At 41.4% G+C, this 23,485-nt stretch overlaps 1 protein-coding gene across 1 annotated transcript in view; it reads left to right on the forward strand.

Annotated features, from left to right (window-relative positions):
• The first annotated feature begins 10,370 nt into the window (after window positions 1–10,370).
• SLC16A10 (solute carrier family 16 member 10) overlaps window positions 10,371–23,485 on the forward strand; it is a 72,223-nt gene continuing 59,108 nt past the window's right edge. Inside the window, exon 1 of the mRNA XM_061623629.1 lies at window positions 10,371–11,137. Within this exon, the coding sequence (XP_061479613.1) occupies window positions 10,708–11,137 (430 nt within the window). The 5' untranslated portion in view covers window positions 10,371–10,707. The remainder of the gene's footprint in view (window positions 11,138–23,485) is intronic.

Consider the following 23,485-nt stretch of genomic DNA (forward strand, 5'->3'; position numbering starts at 1 on the left):
TCTTAATTTGGAAGATTCTATGTTTTCTTAATTGTTAAACCAATACTTTTAATTTACAGGTTTTAATTAAAAGATGCCATATTTACAGTACTATAAATGTCAAAAACTTATATTACCTTAAAAAGGATACTCCAGACAGGCAAAAGCACTTGAAGAGGGTGTTGGTGAGGGATGTGGCCTGCAAAGGGTCGTTAGGGTTTGATAGAGAGGGTTGGAGGGCCATATTTGGCCCCCAGGCCTCTGGTTCCCCACCCCTGGTTTAAAAGGACTTACTTAAGGGCAAGTACCTTTATTATACCATATTGGACTGTAGCTTAAATTCTGTTTTATTCCATATTCTTCCTTCCCTTCTAAAACTAGCACAAATTTTAAAACCTTGCATTGGTTTTGCATATGAAGCCACATTTTTCAGAAAGAATACTTCAGATATTTGGAGTATGTTTGTTTAGATTTGAGGACATGCTCATGATGGTGACTATATTTCATTGAACTGAAGCCACTAACAATACAGTCCAATACATGTTTATGCAGTAGTAAGTCCCACTGAGTTCAATGGAACTTACTCCTAGTGATGGGCACAGGGCTGCAGCCTAAGTTTGACTATTCATTAACAAGGCCTAATAGTATCCCTTTTGCACCTTAACATTTGTTTTCTTTTAACATTTAGATTTCATCGGGAGAAGGTTCCTATACGCTGAGATCAGTTGCTTATCTTTTTCAATGTGCATCATGTAGATAAATGTCCAAATTAAATATTGGGAAATTATAAAGCAACGGGAATCAATCATATACAAAAAATAATAATAATCCTTAGGAGGAAAGTGAAATATTTTCAAAGCAATTAGCTTTGCTTCTTTCCAGAATTTGGAATGTTGTGTATAACACTAAAGTCTGAGGGCACTTGATATTGACTGTCTTGCTCAAACTGTGCAACACTAGGTCTGGATTGTATCTGAATGGGAGATTGCCTGGGAAACTCATGTATGATTATTTGAATTCCATTATGGGGGGAAAAGGCAAGATCTATACTTACCAAATACAGAGTGCTCTAGAAGCTTTTTCTGAAAAGAAGCTCCATGCTGCACATGATTCCAGAATCACTTCTTGAACCATTGTTTTTAGTTTCATGTTTTGACAGTACAGCGTGTTGAGCTAATATAGTACATGCAAAAGGAGCTTTACAGAGTTTCCAAGTTTCCTTTTAGGCTGCTATTTTGTGCTTTCTCTAGGGCAACAGTGGGGAGCCTGTGGCCCTCCAGATATTGTAGGACTCCAACTCCCATCAGCCCCGGCTAGCATGGCCAATAGACAGGGGTAATGGGAGTTGTAGTCCCGCAACATCTGAGGGCCACAGGTAACCACCTAAACTGAAATTTAACCTCCCAAAGAAAGTTCCCTCTCCTTTACTAAATGTCGTTTTTCTTACAAAGATAAGCATCCAGATCTTTATTTACTTTTAGCTACATGCATTTGCTTTGTCTCAAACAACTTAGCAGCAGGAGCACAGTCACTAAGTAGCAGCAAAATGTTAACTCCTGCAGAGAGGCATAAATTAAATGCTATTCTGAGAAAAAAGCATACATAGTTGACTTCCATATTGCTTGGCTACCATGTATCCTTCCATTTTATCCTTCTTCCTATTTTATTTTAATTTAGGACCAAATATTGTAAACCATCACTGTTATCATCATTAACATTTTAAAACAGACAGCATATCTTTTTAAGGAGATTTTTCTCTGTTTTGAACTTTCTTTATTAAAGCAAACTTGCATAAGATAGCAAACTTTCCCATTAGGATGGACTTCTTGTCCTCCTTTTACCTTTCCCTCTTTCTTTTGTTTTACTTTTGCATTTATTGGCCATGGATTACCTTAGACTGTGTACTTTACGGCAGATACCAGACCTCTTGTGTGCTCTGCAAAGACTTTGGCATACATTGGACCATAGTGTTTAAAAATATGTTTACAGCTCAAGTTAATCAGGCATTGCTGTGTATCTTAGTAGTCAGAATTTAAGGGTGCTTTCAGATGGGTGTTTGTTGTGGGATGCTTGCTGCTCATGCATGCACATTTTTCACAGTGTCCACGTGATGTTTTTGGCATAAAAAATGCCATCCTGTATTTCCCCTTATTTAATGCAGATTTTCTCTTTCTGGGGGAAATCCTGTAAATTAAAACTTGTTGCCAGCAACCCATTTGTAATATCTGAATGGCCTGTTAAACAGATTAGGACTGAAATCCAATACATGACTACTCAGAAGCAAGCTCCATTGGGTTCTATGGGACTTACTCCCAGGTTAGTGTGTATTGAATTGCAGCACCTTAAGACAGTTGGTACAGTGAAATAGCATTTAGTTAATGTAATGGATCACCTTTTATTGTCTTATCTATGTTGTATTTCCTATCAGATATTATAAATATTACAGATATAAATACTATATTTAATATATATATAGATATATGTAATATCTACATTTAATTCTCATGTTTGTTGTAACTAAATTTTGTTTGTATTATTGACAAAGGTGTGTGTGTGTGTGTGTGTGTGTGTGAGAGAGAGAGAGAGAGAGAGAGAGAGAGAGAGAGAGAGAGAGAGAGAGATTACCCTTACTGTATAAACCCCTACAGGTCTTTGGTAACTTGAAACTGAATAGCAAGTTTCTCACTAGCTCATACCTAAGCAAGTCCCTCCTGAAACATTTGATGGGCCACAACTATGCAATACATGGTGCATCTGATTCCTATCTCCAAGCACATATGCAGCATCACACAGAACATTTGCAGAGCACTCATGTCTTAGTCTGGCTTGCCACCAACTCCCCTTGCATCTAGCTTTCCCTTCCAGGTTGGTTATTTGGATTTAAGAACCATGATGTCTTCAACATGGAATATGATTAGCTGCCTTTTGTGGTGCTCCCTTTCATTTCAGGCCCCAGGACGTCAATCAGCAGAATGTAAGAATACCCAGTTGCATGTTTAAAGGTCTATCCTATTTCCAGCAGTGATTATTCAAGTCCCACAAACATAGCATAAAGGCAACATCCCTCCCTTCCTGTTTGACCCTAGTAACTAGCATTCAGAAGCATGCTGATTCTGAAGCTGGATGCTCCATGTAGCTATCATAGTTGATATGTCTATCATCTGATATCGCCATGATATCAGGTGCCCAGCATCAAGTACTCTAAGTACATTCCTGTTTCTTTTTTTCCCTTCCTTTGCAACCTGGCTTGCACTCAAGCTAGGCTGCAAAGGAAGATCCCTGTCAAAAGGGACTTGCAATCAGTGCTGATTGGCATTGACCACAAACCCCGCTGGAAATGGCAGCATTTGGAGAAAGTGCAGCTGATCACAGCATGGTCGGAAGCCAGTGCTGATGAGCGCTGAGTTCAAACTCACTTTTGGCTCTGCTTGAGCTCCCAAGTGGAACTAATCCCAGCAGTGCTTGCATTTGCCGCCAAATTTAAAAGGCACCAAGTGCAAGTCACCCTTGTCAAGGGAGTAGACTTTAAGGTTCCAATTTCATGGAGAATAGCTAAGTCATACAGGCCATCAGTTTCACCTGCCCTGTGAAGAAGCTAAGGAGCAGCACAATTTGCTCTGGGGGTGTAACCTCAACTGGGTTCCATGAGCCCATCTGCTGTGATGGGAGTGACAAAAAGCTGTCAGAGTTCAGAAGGCCGCATCCTGATAAGTCAACAACTTGATAGAGAAGTATAAAATTATGAATGGTGTGGAGAAAGGGGACAGAGAAAAGCTTTTCTCCCTTTTTCAGAAGACTAGAATGCTGGGCCATCCAATGAAGCTGAATGTTTGAAGATTCAGAACAACCAAAATGAAGTAAGTCTTCACACAGCTCATAGTTAAATTAAATGGAATTTGTTCTCACAAAAATGGTGATGGCACCAACCTGGATGGCTTTAAAGCGGATTAGACAAATTCATGGAGGATAAAGGCTATCAGTGGCTACTAGCCATGGTGGCTATGTTCTACTCCTCCTATCAAACCCAGTAAGCCTCTGAATACCAGTTGTAGGGAATAGCAGGTGGGGAGAGTTTTGTTGTGCTCAGGTTCTGCTTGAGGGTTTTCCATGGGCATCTGGTTGGCCACTGTGAGAACAGGATTCTGGACTTGATGAGCTTTTGGCCTAGCAGACTCCTCCTATGTTCTAACTGCATTACAATAACTTCCTTGAAGATTAGGTCATAATGGATTCTTCTCAGGGCCTGCCAAAAGTTTTTTAAAAACAACAACCGTGAGCAGAATATTTTCATTCAAACCTGTAATTATAAGAACCTTGTAATGCTAAGAATTTTGTGCCTGAATTAGAATTTGGTTTGCTTGTTTTCCGTCTTTCTTCCCTATGCCTTTTTCAGATCGTAAGCTTGGGAGCAGGGACTGTGTTATTTTTATTGATTTATAAGCTTTCTGTCTGAAGAGTGGGGTATGAATGCTTTGCATAAATGAATGAATGAATAAATAAACTAGAGTGAGAAGATTCTGTTGGATTTCTAGGAAAAATATAATGCTGTTTCCTCCCCTCTTTTCAAAATGTGAACAACATAACATAGTTTATGATAATGATGTGATATTAGTTCATCAAATATTTTAAGATAGAAAAAGTGTTTTAAAAAGAAAGTTACCACAATGTAATATTTGCTATTATGAAATTTCATGTGGGGTGTTATTACTATATTGCATACAGAAATATAAGATGCGAGATATTTAAGTGGGTAACATATGGTTATGAGATTACACAACCAACAAATTTGCCTGTATTATCTACTGGCCCAGCAGTCCTTTTATATTCTAGCTTTTAAAATATCTGAACCAGTAGCCATAAATGAATACAAGTTAATCTGATGCCTATCAATGGCACATGACCACTGGTGCTTGGTACACATCCTGCTCGAAAATATTCATTACAGAAATAATTAGCGTCAAAAATTGCAAATTTTGATTGGTTTTAATTTTAAGTTCAAGGGGAAAAATAATGTTCAGAGTAAAACTGAGGGATGGTGACTGATTTGTTCTAAGGCAGTGAAAATTAGATGCCAAACAGTCAAATATGTCAAGAAATCTACAAAGGGATGGAAGTTCTCTTTGAAAGAGAACAATGTGTAGCTCCTGCAGCATCCATGCTGAAGTACAAAAACAAGAACAACAAAGAGCTAGGGTGTGCACTGCCCTTCATGGCCACCGGTTTTCAGATGTCAAGACTCTGTTTAAAAATTAAATTAGATTAAGAGACAAAAAGGCAAATCTGTAATGCAGTTCTCACTTCTTCCATCTGAAGGAAAATACATGAAATAATAAAGCATGTAAAAAGATTTGTGCTGTGTTGAAGACCATTTTGTCTTGTATATGCTTATACGTGGTGATGCTTTTCTTGAAAGGATTTGGGCAAAGATGGTTCAGCAGTTTGGCTAAGAAAGCACACTTTTTGTTCAGAAAATCAACAAGCAACAACTAAAAAAAGATTAACAGAGCTTTAAGTCTCTGTACAAAATTGCTAATTTATTGGTTCAGCCCACCACCCAAGACTGCAATTGTTTAGTAAAAACCCTTCTCTGTTTTTCTTGTCATATAGTTTACAGCTTTAAGTACAATTGTTTTTATTCCTAATGCTGCAAATAGATAAATTTGAAATCAACTATTTGTTTAAACAGTGAATGGGAGAAGAAGAGATACAGCTTCTAGTGTTCTTAAAAGGGTTAGATCCTAAGGTCACATATGGTAATGCACATATAAAAATGGAAATGGACTGCCTTCAAGTCAATTCTGACTTATTTTCATAGTAAGCAATATTCAGAGGGGGTTTATCATTGCCTTCCTCTGAGGCTGAGAGGCAGTGACTAGCCCAAGGTCACCCAGTGAGCTTCATGGCTGTGTGGGGATTCAAACCCTGGTCTCCCAGGTCATAGTCCAGCACCTTAACCACTATACCACACTGGCTCTCTAATGCACATATAGAGTGGGGCTTTTTACCTCCTGTTTTCTACCACAGCCTTCTGCATCCCCCAAAAAGTAAGCTCTGAAAGTAATTAAAAATCCTCCACAGGAATATAAGGAACCCCAATATGATTGGAAAAGCCTTTTCCACACACTGGCCTAGCTGGGCCTCTTCTGACCTCTGGACACATTTATTTTTTTCCCCTGCCTGTGACCATATATCCTTGCTCATTGTCCTTTATGCTAGTGCCGGAGAAGGCACTTGGGAGCAATTGTGTCAAGAGGCCAACGTGCCTTGCTGTTCCACATTGTGACAAGGGCTTCAACAGGGTCACCTGCTCTATCTACTGGAAACTCCCCCTGGGCATGCAGGAATCCAGTGGATTCCATTAATCTCTGGGGGCAGACCATCTTAATCTATCCTGCAGGGAAGGATAGGAGCTACAAGTCTCAACTTCATCAGGAAGTGGTCTGACCATGACAATGGGGTGACATCCACCCACCTATGTCCAGATATGTGATGTTCCTGTATGTGAAAATAATGTATATATGGTAAATACAGGTTTATTATAGGAAATATGGTAAGTGGAGTGAGTGAGGAGGGGGAGTACATGGGCTGTAGAATGCTGGAGGATGATTGGCTGTGTGTTTTGAATGTCTGAAGGTATAAAAGGGAGAATGACAGGTGGTGTTTGGAGGTTGAGGTGGTGGTGTTTGGTGGTTGAGGTGGTGGTGTATGTTGGACAGGGTGGAGGTTGGTTAGTTAGTGGGTGGTGGGTGTTGAAGGTTGTTGTAGAGAGATTGGATTAGGAGTTCTGAGGCAAATATTAAGAAGTAAGTACAAAAGAGAATCATATATGAAACCATACGCTTGTCAACAAAATATTTAAGTAATCTTGTTATTCCTAGTGTGAACAATAAACATTTTCTTGGTTTACTTAAAAGCCTGATTCCTTAGCTGGAGTGTACAGACCAGGGGGGAAGGCAGGGTAACCAAGGCTGGAGAAGAAATTTTATCTAATGGTGGCAGCGGTAAAGGAGGAGATATTGTATCAGCATTCAGTACCACAGAACAACCCAGAGCTGTGAGCTTCATAGGCAAGAGGCTTCAGGGGGGTTGGGAATTACTGATACACACAGACACAAGGTATCATATAGCCAGGAAGAGACTAAGGCACAGTCTAGAGGCTATATTGAGTACACAGAGTGTTGGGTAGTGTGGCCTAGCAGAGGGATCTTTTGAGATCTGTGCTAGAGCGGAGAGAGGTAAAAATAAACACGATGATCCTGACTGCTGGTAGCCACGAGTGAGAGAGCCTCACAGGTGGTGCCAGGGGAAGGACGTCACAGGCTTCAACAGGGTCACCTGCTCTATCTACTGGAAACTCCCTTTGGGCATGCAAGAAACCAGTTGATTCCATTAATCTCCGGGGGCAGACCATCTTAATCTATCCTGCAGGGAAGGATAGGAGCTATAAGTCTCAACTTCATCAGGAAGTGGTCTGACCATGACAATGGGGTGACATCCACCCCCCCATCTTCAGACCACCCCTTCCTCCATCTGGAGTAAAAACCAAGTCGAGGGTGTGCCCTGCCCTATACGTTGGGCCAGTGACAACTTGAGACAGCCCCATGGTCGTCATGGAGGCCATGAAGTCCCGAGCTGGAACACTAGAGGCAGCCTCAGCATGGACATTGAAATCACCTAGGACTATCGTTTGGGCTCCTCCAATACCACAGCCGAGATGGCCTCTGTCAGCTCAGTCAGAGAAGCTGCCGGAAAGCAGGATGGATGGTACAACAGCAGCAGCCCTAGCAACCCTTTAACTCTAGGTTGTAAAACGCTAACAGATTTATTGCGGCACACGTGGGGCCTGCAACAAAATGTTGTAGTGTGGAGTGCTCTTCAGGTTTCTAGTCCTCCATGTCAATAGTCAGGCAGTAGGCATTCTGTGCCTACTAAACATGATCAGTCCTTGTGGGGCATTTCCTCCCACCATATTTTTTGTACTTCTGCAAGTATTGGGGTTCCCCTAACTTACTGCTACATCCTTCTTGCGCATGAGTGGTGCCATTTTGGGTACATCAGCCTAATTCCATTTTTCAGTACAATATGCATGCTTTGCATAAAATATTGTACATAAAATATTGGCTCAGCAGTACGACATGTGAGAAGGATCTTTGAATTGTCGTTGATCACAAGCTGAATATGAGCCAACAGTGTGATGTGGCTGCAAAAAAGGCAAATGCTATATTAGGCTGCATTAAATTGCGTGAAGTACTAATTCCCCTCTATTCAGCACTGGTTAGGCCTCATCTTGAATACTGTGTCCAGTTCTGGTCTCCGCACTTCAAGAAGCATGCAAACTGGAACGGGTTCAAAGGAGGGCAACAAAGATGATCAGGGGACTGGAAACAAAGCCCTAAGATGAGAGACTGAAAGAACTGGGCATGTTTAGCCTGGAGAAGAGAAGACTGAGGGGAGATATGATAGCACTTGTCAAGTACATGAAAGGTTGTCACATAGAGGAGGGCCGGGATCTCTTCTCGATCGTCCCAGAGTGCAGGACACAGAATAATGGGCTCATGTTGCAGGAAGCCAGATCTCGACTGGACATCAGGAAAAATGTCCTAACTGTTAGAGCCATACGACAATGGAACCAATTACCTAGAGAGGTAGTGGGCTCTCCGACACTGGAGGCATTCAAGAGGCAGCTGGACAGCCATCTGTCGGGAATGCTTTGATTTTGAGTCCTGCATTGAGCAGGGGGTTGGACTCCAACTCTACTATTCTATGATTCTATGATTTATTTGTTTGTTTATATATTCCACCCTTCCTCCCAGTAGAAGCCCAGGGTGGTAAACAAAAACACTAAAAACACTATAAAACATCTTAAAAACAGACTTTGAAATATATTAAAACAAAACTTCTTTAAAAACATATTTTTTAAAGAAACTTTAACAACATCTTAAAAAGCAATTCCACCACAGGCAGAGACTGGAATAAGGTCTCTATTTAAATGGTTTGTTGAAAGAGAAAGGTCTTCAGTAGGTGCTGAAAAGATAACAAGGATGGTGCCTGTCTAATATTGAAGGGGAAAATACACATTTTTGTGTATGCTTGTGCACACCAAATTGTCACAAAATCTGGAGAACCGTTCAATCTGACTGAGTGTTGCCCTGCAATCTACAAGAACAATTGGGAGTGTTGGAGTGGGTCTGTTCCCTGTGAAAAGCAAAATGAACGAATTCTTCCTTCAGCCCTTCTTTAACATAAGAAATGGAGGAAGTGAGTTTTTGTGTGGACAAAAATGATGTAGCCCATAAAAGGTTATACTATTACTGTAAATACGTTATAAGGAGTTGGCACACTCTTAGTGACATTTTTCTGGGACTGTCCTTTACCAGGAAGCTGACTGCTTTTGGTTGTTAGCTGTTGTTGCTTTTTACCAATGCTAGGATTTTGTTGGCTTGAATTTTTGTAACCTGTACTGTTTTTATTTGTATTTTGTGTCTGTGTTTTTCTATTTGTAGGTAAGCCGCCTTGGGGACCTTTTTGGCCAAAAGGTGGCCTAGAAATAAACCATAAAATAACACTAAAGTATGTGTTGGGGGGGGGGAGATAAAGCTTCCCCCTAGCCTTTACTTTTGTCCTAAGGAGGGAATTTGGCCTATCTCCATTTGATTTCCCCCAAATTATGTACTATGTGGCCTCAGTAAGTAAGCAATGCGGTACAAACATATTTTCCTCTCTTGCTTCTTGGACTTCTGCCCCCATATGTAACCAAACGAGCTCTGGAAAAAGGTATGGTCCTTTGCCCTGTACCTTGGCAAAACCTTTGTTTCCCTGTAGCCTTGCCAGTCAAGTATGTCACTGACTTTGGGGAGGCGACTGACATCACAGACACACACCTGCCCAGTGTATTCTGTGACCAGCCTCTGCACCCACTGTCGTGTAGAAAAGTAAGATTTCAAACACCCACTTTTATATTATGTGTAATATAAATGTGTGTGTGCGTAAACTCTTATTTCTTTGTTCACTTTGTCACGTCACAGTGCCTTATTACTTCCCCCCCCCCGCGTCGCCAAAAGAAGTTGTGCCTGGGAGTGACGGAGAGAAGGAAGCAAGTCCATTTGCTGCCACCACCATCCACCAACCGCCTTGCTTGGGTGGTCGTTAACTGTTGTCTTGTGGGCCGCACGCGCGCAAGCGCGCGAACACGCACATTCTCTCCCCAACATCGTTGCCAGCTGGAGTCAGTTTCCTCATCCACTGGCACGCTGTGCTTCAACCCCATCCCTCCCCCTGCCAGCCCACCGAGTGGGCGGAGCTTCACCGTCTCCTAGCCAATGGGAATCTCAGGATTGGAGGGGGACGAAGAGGGTGGGGGCAGAGAGTACGTCCCTTTGACAGCCACGCCCCTTGGGGGGTTGCCTCTTTAAAATAACCTGGAGGCGCCTTGAGCGAATTTAACACCCTCAGGGGCCGGTCCGTGCGCGAGTGAGAGCGAACGCAGGGTTTTTTAAAAAAAAATATTTTACATATATATTTTAAAAGTGCTTAGGTCGTCGCAGAGCACGACGCGTTCCTTTCTCTTCGAGGCGTTTTATATCTCCTATTCCCGTTTCTATTTCAAGGGAGATGGTAGCGTTGCCTCAGCGGACCTAAGAAAGGAGAGAGGCAGCGACGAGGAGGGAAAGCAAGCGGTAGGTGAGAGGCCGCCTCAACCGTATCCTCGATTTAGCCCCTGCCGCGGGCATGTCTCCCGTCAGTGAGGAGGTGGGAGCCGGGGACGCCGTCCCCACTGCCCCACTGCCCGCTCTCGAGGCGGTGGAGGGAGAGCCAGAACAGAAGAACAGGGAGTGGTACCCGCACGAGGCGTTCCTTGACTCCGTAGACAGAGCCGGGGCCCGGGGGGAGTCTTCTCTGGTGACGGGCTTCGTGACGACCGCGAGTCTCCCTGAGAAGCTGGAGCTGCCGCCGCCGCCGCCGCCGCCGCCACTTCCACTCCAGACGAAAGACAAGGAGCTCGAGCCCCCCGAGGGTGGCTGGGGGTGGGTGGTCATGCTGGCCTCCATGTGGTGCAACGGGACCGTGTTCGGCATCCAGAACTCGTGCGGGGTCCTTTTCAAGTCCATGCTCACGGAGTTCGGAGACCCCGGCGACAAGCAGCTGACGTTCAGGACAGGTGAGGGAGGGACGGAGGGTGGGTGGACAAGGCGGGTAGGCAGGGGAAGGAGTCCGACCCCCCCCGCTACTTTTAGAGCAGAGTTCTTGCTTTTGCACCCGGAGAGAGGGAGGGGATTGGGAACTCGTGCTGCTCTTTCTTTCTGTTGCTCTCTGGAAGGGGGAGAGAGACTAGGCTTTTGAGGTGGCTTGTCTTTAATCTAAATTCCTTTTCACCGGTGCACAAGACAAATCCTCAGCCTCTGAATCGGGGGCAAGAGTTTATGGGTGAGTTGTCAGGTGAAGGAAGGGCTGGTGGTACGATTGTTACTGCAGTGAATGAGAAAAATCTACCCCTTTAGTTTGGGCGAGGTTTCTGCTTTGCTTCCCAGTCTTCTTGTATTTCCACTGAAAGTCTAGGGTATGTGTATGGTTTCCTTGTTCTGAACAATATCTTCTTCTGAATTTATCCTGAAATATAGGAGGAATAGGAAGAAATGTAGGATTCTTGGGATTTCCTCCTGAAAAAAACAGTTGTGCAAACTGATGTACTGCATATTGATGAAGCTGGCACATGTGCTGACTAGTTGCACTTAGATGTAGATTGGAATATGTACCAGAATGTGTGTCTCATTAAGAGTAGTGTAATGCTTACAGATGTCTGCACTTGGATGTATTTTTTGCATCTAAAGGTATCTTCTTTATCCTTTTTATGTCTAGTTTGTGCAAGACTTTGCAAATCCAGCCACAATTTTCCCTGAAACGAAGGTTAGGATAAGGATTTGCACAAAGTGGGATAACAATAGTCATGTTAATAATCAAACCTGGAGTATTTCCGCAGTATGTCTAGGTACTGCAAAAGCTTCATAATTTACATAGTACCCTTAGCTTTTGAAGGGCTACAGTTTTGGGTACAGTACATTTATTTGGGAATAAGTCCTGTGTAACTTGACGGGATTTAGTTCTAATTAAGATGGATAGGGCTGTCTAAAATAATTATTCCTTCACCTTTGCAGCAACTCAGTAGGCTTTTGGTAACTTCTGTTTTACAGATGGGGCAGCTGAAGCTGAAAGCCAATTTGTCCAAGACTAGCCATTGAATTTGTAGCAGAAAACAGTCTCTGTGGTCAAACTTTAAACAATTCATTAATTTTTCTGATTTATTCTGATTTTCTGATTTATCTATGTGCAAAACACTTATCACAGATTTAATGTCATTTGACATAAATAAATGTGACTCAAATGCCCATGCAAACTACTAACTCATCATACAAACTTGTCTTTATTTGAACAGCTATTTTGAACTGGTGTCAGTCTTCAAGAAATCAGCCTAAACGCATGCAGCCTTTCAAATTTGCCTCCTATTATAATAAACAGTATGTTTCTTTTGGATGGTAGCTGAAAAAGAATAGTTAGAACAAATCTTGTTTAAATTAAAAGTAGGATTCTGTGGTGTTTCCCTGTCGTATCAAAACAAATTTTAGGAACTGTAGACTGTTTCCTGCTGAGTACGAAGACTTTCAGGAAGCCCCTAGTACGTAGAAGGGAAATTACTCTAGTAGACAGAGTTCGTGCTCATCTGGCTTAAATTAACCTTTGAATTAACTATGTATCAACTAGATCAAGAGAGAAACTTGGAACCCAATCTGAAGCAGAGAAGTTTATTTCTAGTAAATATGTCTAGGATTTCAACCCAATTTTCTTCTGAACTTCCCTTAAAGGGAATAAAAGCTTGAAATATAAATGTAAGAGACGTATCTTCTGTTTAAAGTGACCCAAATTTGTTAGTATATGTATTTCCAGAGGAGTAATCATATTAGTTCTGCATCAATAGCAAAAAAAAAAAGGGAAGTTGTGGGTTGGGGCTTGTAAATACAGTTTTAAAATATCTAGATGTTCCTACAGTGTTGCTATTACACATCTCATATTTTGTCAGCATTCTATTCCCACAATGGCCAATCAGATGCATATGGAAAGCCCATCAGCAGGACATGATCACATGGTAGTTTTTGCTCCCCAGCAACTGGTGTCAAAGGAGATAATATATAGCCATCATGACTAGTAGTCATGGACAGCCTTATCCATGAATTTGTCTAATACCTGTTTAAAGAATCCCAAGTTGTGGCCATTACTACACCTAGTGGGAGTGAATTTAATAGTTTGATTATGCATTGTGTGAAGAAGTACTTCCTTTTGTCTATTCTTGTTCTTGCCACATACATCTCCATTGGATGATCCCAAGTTTTAGTATTGTGAGAGAGGGAGAAGAAACTCTTCTCTATCCACCTTTTCACACCATAAATAGTTTTATGCACCTCTATCATGTACCCCATTTAGTCACCTTTTCTCTAAACTAAAAAGCCACAAATGTTGTAACGTTCCTCAGAGGGGAGTTGCTCCAGCCACTTGAACATTTTGATTACTCTTTTCTGAACCTTTTCCAGCTCTACAATCTCCTTTTTGAGTTGAGGTGACTAGAATTATACAGAGTATTCCAAATGTGGTCATGCCATAGGGTTGTGTAACAGCATTATAGTACTGGCGGACTTATTTTTGATCCATTTCCTGATGATGCTCAATGTGGAATTCACCTTTTTCACAGTAGTTGCACACTGGGTTGATGTTTTCATTGTTATCTACCACAGCTGCAGGATGTCTTTCCTGATCAGCTATTGCTAGCTCAGACCCGCACTGGCACATATTTGAAGTTAGGATTATTTGCCCCATTATGCATCACTTTATATTAGTTTACATTGAACTGCATAATCCATTTTAATGCCCACTCCCCCAGATTAGAAAATTCCTTTTTGAGCTCTTGGCTATCTTCTTTTGTTTTGTTTTCATTACCATAAATAATCTGGAGATATCCACAAATTTTGCCACTACACAGCTTAGCTCTCACTACAGATCCTTTATTGACAAATTAAATAGCAACGGTCTGGTGCTATTTAGATTATTCTCTTCAACTTTTAACATGCATGTTTAGATTATTAGTGATTTAGATATAGATTGTTATATTAGGTATATATATATATTTGCCCATGATGGAAAAACTCAAAATAGATGTGTATAAGATTGTGCTGTCAATATGTTGCTGCATAATTTCTTGTAGTTAGCTGCTCAGTTTTAGATGCAAATTTAACCATTATGGGTTGTGTCCAAGAGTAGCTTTTCCTTAACAGAAAGCATTTCTGTTCACGTAATATAGGGCACCTAATTTTCAGAAACCCTCCCTTACTTACTGCATCTGTCTGGACCAAATCTCGTAATGTCCCAGAAAGTATACAACCTTTGGAAGTAGGTTTTTGGAGGAACATAAGTGGCTAGGAGTGATCAATAAAAAGTATATACCCCAGCTTGCACAAGCAGAAGTACTTCTTCAGCTTTGGCCATTGCTTTGATAGTTGGATACACTGCCTAGAGGGAAGTAAAGGAACACAATAAATAAATAGTTTCAGTTTTTGGTAATTCTCTCATTTGACTACTCTGAAGATCTTTGAGACAAACAATTGCTTCCAGCTGGAAAGAAAATAGGTACACGTATCACTTAATCCAGTTAGTATGTCTTCCTATTATAATTAATTATGACTGTGAGTGTCTGGTTGAAACTGAGCATTAACTTCACACCTAATCCCCATGAAGTGGATAAGTGAATTAATAAGAAGTAATCTTTGGATAATTGCTCTGACTTTGGCTGGAGGTGTATTTCATTCTCATGAAATCCTAAAACCTTACAGAATTGTCAAAAACTGCTGAGTCTAAAAAGTCTGAGTCTGAAAAGTCTAATTATTAGAGTGCTATGTGCCTCCCATGCTTGTTCTTTAATAATATAGCTATTGAGCCAGTGGCACTTGCACCACCAAAAAGTAGGATTCCAGTTCAGTGATACATGAAGGGCTGCTACAGATAAGGGGAATCAACCAATTTCTGTGCATACGCAGGCCTTTCTGGACCCCAAATAATATTTTAGTATCTCAGTTTTAAAGCTTGCTTTTTAAAAAACCTTCTATTGGTTGTGCTCACATTAACATAGAATGCTAGGAGGAGACTTAAGGAGAGGAAATTCCTATCTGTAGCTTGAAAATATTGATGTTTTTAACTATACTTTTTATCTCACTTTATAGTTGGTAATATGTTTAATTCCAAAGCAAATTGTTAGACATTTATTAAACCAAATATTTTATTACAAGACTTGCAATGCACCTGTTGGTGTGGTAGCAGGACATATTTCATCCTAATATTGCCAAAATACCCTAATCCTGCCATAGCATTGATAGACTGTAGACTCTGCAGAAGATCTGGATCTGGTGGTATCTTGCCAACATGCCTTTCCTCATTAGGGAACTATTAGCGTCTCCCATAGCAAGGGACGTGTGGAATGGACTTGTCTCAGATTGCTAAACCGTTCACATCAGGTTTCTAGTGTGCACATTTCCTTCATTTCTCACTGAAGGCCTGAGCCTTCTTTCTTCTTGGAAATAAACTACAGGCTACTTAATCTGAAGGGCCTTTGCATCCTCCCAATTTCTCTTCTCTGCTTTGCCTTTCCTTTCCTTTTTCTCTGTAGAGAGCCTGAGTTCTTTTTTTAAAAAAGTGCTCCCTGAAAGGATAGTACTGTTGAATATCTGCAGCTGTCAAGAATTGGTGGGCTTCTGGAATATCCATAGCTCTTGCATTATTTCTAGAATGCCTAAAAGTAACTACCTACAGAGGGGTTAACTTAGTTTTTTGCAGCAAAAACATGGCCTTATAGTACCTTTAAAGACAATGAGCTGTATATCCAGCTAAGGCATACGCAGAGTAGACCCACTAAAATCAATAGATTTAAAGTAAGTTTAAAACAAATTTTAAATGGGACTGGTTTTAATTTCTTTTAAATAGCTGCAATTTGCCCTGGGACCTTAAGATGAGAAGTGGGTAAGAAATCAAATCTGATAATAATAATGGCCATTAATCTCAGTGGATCTACTCTAAGTATGTCTTAGTTGAAGTAGACAATAAGAGTTAATTTTAGAACAGGGGTGGCTAATATTTTTCGGCCTGAAGGCCACATTGATTATCACACACACCCTTGTGAGGATACTAGCAGTGGATCTGACCGATATTTACATAAGCATGCGCATACACACTCCATGTACAGCATGCATTCATGAATGTTTAGTGTGCACCATCCTCTTTCTCCCTCTTCTTCAAGGCAGTATGAGGGCTCTTCCAATGTCCTCCCCACCGCGTGTATGTCTATGTGGGAAGTGCCTTTTACTCTCCACAGAATGATCCGTGGAGGGTAGAAGGTGGTATTACCGAGTGCTGATTTGGGGTGGAAATGCTGTCTTTTAATCTTCATCTCTAAAAAGCAGGTTTAGGGATTTTATATCACAATTTCAGCACTTAGCACCACAGTGCTGAGATTGGGAGAGAAAGCTGTAGGACTGGTGGAAGACTTCTTGTGGCTTGTAGGATTGGATATGGGCCATGGATTAGCTTTCTGTGTTGTGGAATAAGCTTTTTTGACTTTCATACATCTGATGAAGTTGAATCTAGTCCACAAAAGCTACACAGGATTGTGGCAGCATTTCAGTTAAACGGGAAAAATACAGGACACCACAATAAATCTTAGACCCAGACTCTGTTTACAAGTTTAAATCTGAAGACTGCATGTTATGTTAATGTGAAGACTAGTATTGATTTAATTTATTTACTTTAAATGGCACTGAATGTTGTCAGATATTGAACCAAACCTAATATTAGGGAAAAGGAATCCTAAGTGAACAAACAACACAAAATTTTGACACTTACTTCATTTATTTATTAAAGAAAGTTAGGCAACACCCAGTGCCCCGTGTGAAAAAGTAATTACCCCCCCATGAACTCAGTGAAAGGGATTATTAGGGCCAGGTGTTTGAATTCGGGCCAGCCCTGCCCAATATAAATCTGACTAACTTTGGCCCTTGCCATCAGATTGAAGTTCCCAGCACACAGGTTCCAAAGCCATATCATTCCACGATCAAAATAAATTCCTGAACTCCTCTGGAAAACAGTTGTTGATGCATATCAGTCTGGAAAGGGTTGCAAAACCATTTCTAAGGCTCTGGGGCTCCACCGACCACAGTCAGAGCCATAGTGATCAAATGAAGGTTTGGGACAGTAGTGAATCTTCCCAGAAGTGGCCATCCTGCCAAAACCTTTCCAAGAGCAAGGCGTAAAACCATCTGGGAAGTCACAAAGGACCCTAGAACAACATCCAGGGATCTGTAGGCCTCTCTTGCTTCAGCTAAGGTCAATGTTCATGACTCGTCTAGAGTTTGCCAAAAAGTAAGAACATAAGAAGAGCCTGCTGGATCAGGCCAGTGGCCCATCTAGTCCAGCATCCTGTTCTCACAGTGGCCAACCAGGTGCCTGGATGTTCCTCAAGAGTTCTGGAACAATGTTCTATGGACAGGTGAGTCAAAGATGGAACTTTTTGGGTGACATGGGCCCTGTTATGTCTGGCAAAAACCAAACACTACATTCCACATGAAAAACCTCATACCAACAGTCAAGCATGGTGGTGGCAGAGTCATGGTTTGGGGATGCTTTGCTGCATCAGGACCTGGATGACTTGCCATCATTGAAAGAACCATGAATTCTGCTTTGTCTCAGAATTCTACAGGTGAATGTCAGGCCATCTGTCTGTCAGCTGAAGTTGAAGTGCAGCTGGGTCATGCGACAAGACAATGATCTGAAACACACAAGCAAGTCTACATCAGAATGGTTGAGGAACAAGAAATCTAAAGTTTTGGAATGGCCTAGTCAAAGTCCAGACCTAGACCCCATTGAAATGTTGTGGCAGGACTTGAAAGGAGCAGTTAATGCTTGAAAACCCACAAATGTCACTGAGTTAAAGCAGTTCAGCTTGGAGGAGTGGGCCAAAATTCCATTGCAGCGCTGTAAGAGACTGATCAGAATCTACAGGAAGTGATTGGATGCAGTCATTGCTACTAAAGGAGGCATAACCAGGTTTTGAGTCTAAGAGGGCAATTACTTTCCCACACAGCGGCATTGGATGTTGCTTAATTTTCTTTAATAAATAAATGAAATAAGTATCAAAATTTTGTGTTTGTTCACTCAAGTTCCTTTCCCCCTAATATTAGGTTTGGTTCAAGATTCAACAACATTCAGTGCCAAAAATATGCAACAATGCAGAAAATCAGACAGGGGGCAAATACTTTTTCACAGCACTGTATTAAATCTTGATTTTAGAAACACGACTGTAAGGTCCTTTGTGTGATGCATATTGGGTTTTAGCCTGTAAATTATTTGTAAACTTGACTTGTTTGTACTACAATTACTGTAAATTGTGATAAGTCATATCTGTGACCTTTGAATAATCACATAAGGTTTAATCATAGTGTAAAGATCACAAAATTTCTCTTAGCATCACAGAAAAAGGGAAATTCCAGTTGTGCGTTCAAAGAAAACAATTAGTTTAAGCCACTTGAATGTAAAAACTCATGTTGGACAAAGCGTAAAGCAAAAATGTCCCAAGAATCCTCCACTCCCATTATACAAGATGGGTTGCTGATAACATCTTACACTTTCTGTGGTTATCATGGTTATTTTATGTGCATAAATGTGTGCATGTAGTGGTGGCATTTTCTTTTTAAAAAGTATGGAAGTCCTTGGATAATAAGTGAGTGCTTCTGTGCATTTGTTTTACTGAGACAAAGGGGATTGTTTAGGATCAGGGCTTAACAGGGTTGCATCCTCTGTGTTTAAAGCTACATTTAATCTTTTCTTATAGTTCAAAGAAGCACAAAAATCTTGTTAACAATTTAAATGTACTTATTTAAACGTTACATTATTGAACTTAATGGGTTACATTATTGAACTTAATGGGTGAACATTATTGAACTTTAGTTGTACTTTGAGTAAGTCCGCTGAAATCAGTGAAATTACAGAAAGGTTAGGAAGTTGCTTTATACTGAGTCAGATAATTCATAAAATCATAAAATAGTAGAGTTTGAAGGGTCCTCCTACAAGGCCATCGAGTCCAACTCCCTGCTCAACGCAGGAATCAAAATCAAAGCATTCCCGACAGATGGCTGTCCAGCTGCCTCTTGAATGCCTCCAGTGTCGGAGAGCCCACTACCTCTCTAGGTAATTGGTTCCATTGTCATATGGTTCTTAACAGTTAGGAAGTTTTTCCTGATGTCCAGTCGAAATCTGGCTTCCTGCAACGTGAGCCCATTATTCCGTGTCCTGCACTCTGGGACGATCGAGAAGAGATCCCGGCCCTCCTCCATGTGACAACCTTTCATGTACGTGACAAGTGCTATCATATCTCCCCTCAGTCTTTTCTTCTCCAGGCTAAACATGCCCAGTTCTTTCAGTCTCTCCTCATAGGGCTTTGTTTCCAGTCCCCTGATCATCTTTGTTGCCCTCCTCGGAACCTGTTCCAGTTTGTCTGCATCCTTCTTGAAGTGCAGAGACCAGAACTGGACACAGTATTCAAGATGAGGCCTAACCAGTGCTGAATAGAGGGGAACTAGTACTTCATGTGATTTGGAAACTATACTTCTGTTAATGCAGCCTAATATAGCATTTGCCTTTTTTGCAGCCACACCTCACTGTTGGCTCATATTCAGCTTGTGATCAACAACAATTCCAAGATCCTTCTCACATGTACTGCTGAGCCAAGTATCCCCCATCTTATAACTGTGCATTTGGTTTCTTTTTCCTAAGTGTAGAACTTTGCAATTATTCATGTTGAATTTCATTCTGTGTTTTCAGCCCAATGCTCCAGCCTATCAACGTCCCTTTGAATTTTGTTTCTGTCTTCCACGGTATTAGCTATGCCCCCCAATTTTGTATCATCTGCAAATTTGATAAGCATGCTCTATGCCTCCTCATCCAAGTCGTTAATAAAAATGTTGAAGAGCACTGGGCCCAGGACCGAGCCCTGTGGTACCCCACTAGTTACTTCCACCCAGTTTGAGAAGGAACCATTGATAAGCACTCTTTGAGTATGATTCTGGAGCCAACTGTGAATCCATCTAATAGTTGTTCCATCCAGCCCACATTTAGCTAGCTTGCTAATCAGAATATCATGGGGCACTTTGTCAAAAGCTTTGCTGAAGTTGAGATATATTATGTCCACAGCATTCCCACAGTCTACAAGGAAGCTTACCAGGTCAAAAAATGAGATAAGATTAGTTTGGCAGGATTTGTTCTTCATAAAACCATGTTGGCTCCTAGTAGTCACTGCATTGCTTTCAAGGTGCTTACAGATTGACTGCTTTATAATCTGCTCCAGAATTTTTCCAGGGATTGATGTTAGGCTGACTGGTCTGTAGTTCCCCGGTTCCTCCTCCTTGCCCTTTTTGAAGATAGGGACAACATTAGCTCTCCACCAGTCATCTGGCACTTCACCAGTCCTCCATGATTTTGCAAAGATAATAGACAAAGGTTCTGAGAGTTCTTCAGCCAGTCCCTTCAATACTCTAGGATGCAGTTTATTGGGCCCTGCCGATTTGAAATCATTCAAAGTGATTAGGTATTCCTTGACAATTTGTCTATCAATCTCAAGGTCCAATCCTGACCTTTCTACTTCATGTTTCCCGGGAGGGTCATAGACCCTTTTTGGGAGAAGACTGAGCCAAAGTAGGAATTGAGGACTTCTGCTTTTTCTTTGACATCTGTTATCATTTTGCCATCGTCATTGAGTAGCTGTGCCACCATTTCTTTTCTCTGTCTTTTACTATGGACATACCTGAAGAAAGCTTTTTGTTGCTTTTAGCATCCCTCGCTAGCCTCAGCTCATTCTCAGCTTTAGCCTTCCTGACACCATCTCTGCAATTCCGTAATACCTGCCTGTACTCTTCCTTTGTGGCCTGGCCTTCTTTCCACTTCCTGTATGTGTCCTTTTTTGTTTTCAGGTCATCTCTAAGCTTTTGTGAAGCCACATTGGCTTCTTCTGCTGTTTCCCCCCTTTTTTCCTTGTTGGAATTGCTTACCATTGCGCTTTTAGAATTTCCTTTTTTAGAAACTCCCACTCATCTTGGACTCCTTTTCTCATTAGGGTGGCTTGCCATGGAACGGTACTTACAATTGTTCTGAGTTTATTAAAATCAGCTTTCCTGAAGTCCAGGGTGCGTGTATGGGTACTCTCAGCTTTTGCTTCTGTTAAAATCAAGAATTCAAGTATGGTGTGGTCACTTTCCCCCAGAGTTCCCGTAACTGCCACTTCATCCACCAAATCATCTCTATTGGTTAGAATCAAGTCCAGGATAGCTGATCCTCTGGTTGGTTCCTCCACTTTTTGTAGGAGGAGGTTACCTGCAACACAAGTCAGAAATTTCTTGGCGTGTTTGGCAGAATTTGTCTCCCAACAGATATCAGGATAATTGAAATCCCCCAGTACGACTACATCATGCCTCCTCGAAACATTGGTAATTTGCTTTTCAAAAGTTACATTCTCATCTTCTCCTTGATTGGGTGGTTGGTAGTAGACTCCAAGCACCACATTCCTTTTATTACTTGCCCCATTAATTTTAATCCAGATACTCTCGGTGGAGCTACCAAGCTCATCTTCCTGTATTTCCGTGCAGGGATATATATTTTTAACATATAGCGCAACTCCATCTCCCTTTTTATTCCTTCTGTTCTTCTTGAACAAGTTGTATCCTTCAATTGCTCTATTCCAGTCATGGGAGTCATGCCACCAAGTTTCAGTTATACCTATCAAGTCGTAATTGCCCACCTGTATTAAGAGTTCAAGTTTGTCCTGCTTGTTTCCCATGCTCTGCACATTATTATACAGACATTGAAGACCATTTGATTTATGGCTTGGCTTCCTTACTACATTTTTCTGAGGACTGTTACTGGGCCCTATTGGAGCCAAGCTCTTTGGTCCTGCTACTGTGCATAAGCCTTCATCAGTCATTACCACCAAGTTTACGTCTCCCTCCCCTTTAGGATTCAGTTTAAAGCCCTCCTGATGAACTTCTCCATGCTGTGGCCAAACACATTCTTCCCAGTCCTTGTGAGATGCAACCCATCACTTGCCCGCAGTCCATCTTCCAGGAACCATAGCCCATGGTCCCAGAATCCAAATCTCCCACGTCTGCACTACCTTCGTAGCCATTCATTCACACGGAGTATTTTTCTTTCCCTTTCTACTCCTAAGTACTGGAAGGATGGTCCGTCTAGCTCAGTATTGTCTACACTGACTGACAGCAGCTCTCCACTGTTTGACAGGTTCACTCCCAGCCCTACTTGAGATGCTAGGGATTGATCCTGGGACCCTTTGCATGCAAAGCATGTGCTCTACCACTAAACTACATCCCTTCCCCAATAAACTTGAGTCCACTGATTTCATTTGCTCTACTCTGGATGATAACATTAGTCATATTCAATTCTGAAGTCTTTGCTTTTAATATTTCTGTTTCAACCCTACTGCTAATATCCACTTGAATGTATTTCTGGTCTGTGAAAAAATACAGTCTTGAAGCATAATTTTAAGTCTTGCCTACTTTCACTTAGTTTCTACTCTTTCATTGTGGTAGTCTATGTAATCTGGCTTCCTTAAAGATACTGTTGACTGTCCCCAGTGGATGATGTGGCTTGTGAAACTACAGAATGGTGGAGCTGTAAGCAGTCTTCTGAGACAACATACGACTGGAGTAGTTGGAAAGAAGAGCAAGAAGTGACTGTCCAGGGGAAAGACCCAGTGCTGATGAGAACCAGAAGAGGATGCCACCAGGCTTCTCTCTCTTGAGAACTCATTGTTTGACCCTGGGCTAGCTAAATAACTGTGGGGAGGAGTGGGCAAAGACACATATGACACTTCCAGTCAAAGTTACCTGAACTCTCCAATACCGTTTTGTTAGTTGCTCTCCCGGAGTAAAGACTTGGCACTGTGTTTAAGGGCTCGGTGTTTGTCCAAGTTGCTGGCTAAGAAAAATGAGGCCAAAATATAGTTTGTACCACAGCATTTTCTGAAAAAGCTTCATATTGGGCCCATGATGGATCATCCAGAAGACCAGCTCTGCATGGGTAAAACCACTGAAAAAGGTCTAATTGAGATAATAAGGATATGTAGCAATGGTTACATTGCTGAGTGTGAGGACAAAAGAGATCCTTGTTAAAATATGGCTTAAGCTCAAACAGCTTCAGAATTTACCTGCAGCCTGAAGTCGTATCCACAATTACTTGGGAGCAGGTTCATTTGTATTTTGTGCAACTTACTACTTAATAGATACAGGATTACACTGACAGTAAGTTAGTATGTCTGTGTTGATCCTTGATCCTTGACAGTGTACAAGTATGTACATGTTTTTTGTGATGGGAATAACTGAATGCAGTATTTTTTTCTCTGATGAACAGAGAAACT

The sequence above is a fragment of the Rhineura floridana genome, chromosome 4, assembly GCF_030035675.1.
Source record: "Rhineura floridana isolate rRhiFlo1 chromosome 4, rRhiFlo1.hap2, whole genome shotgun sequence".
NCBI lineage: Eukaryota > Metazoa > Chordata > Lepidosauria > Squamata > Rhineuridae > Rhineura > Rhineura floridana.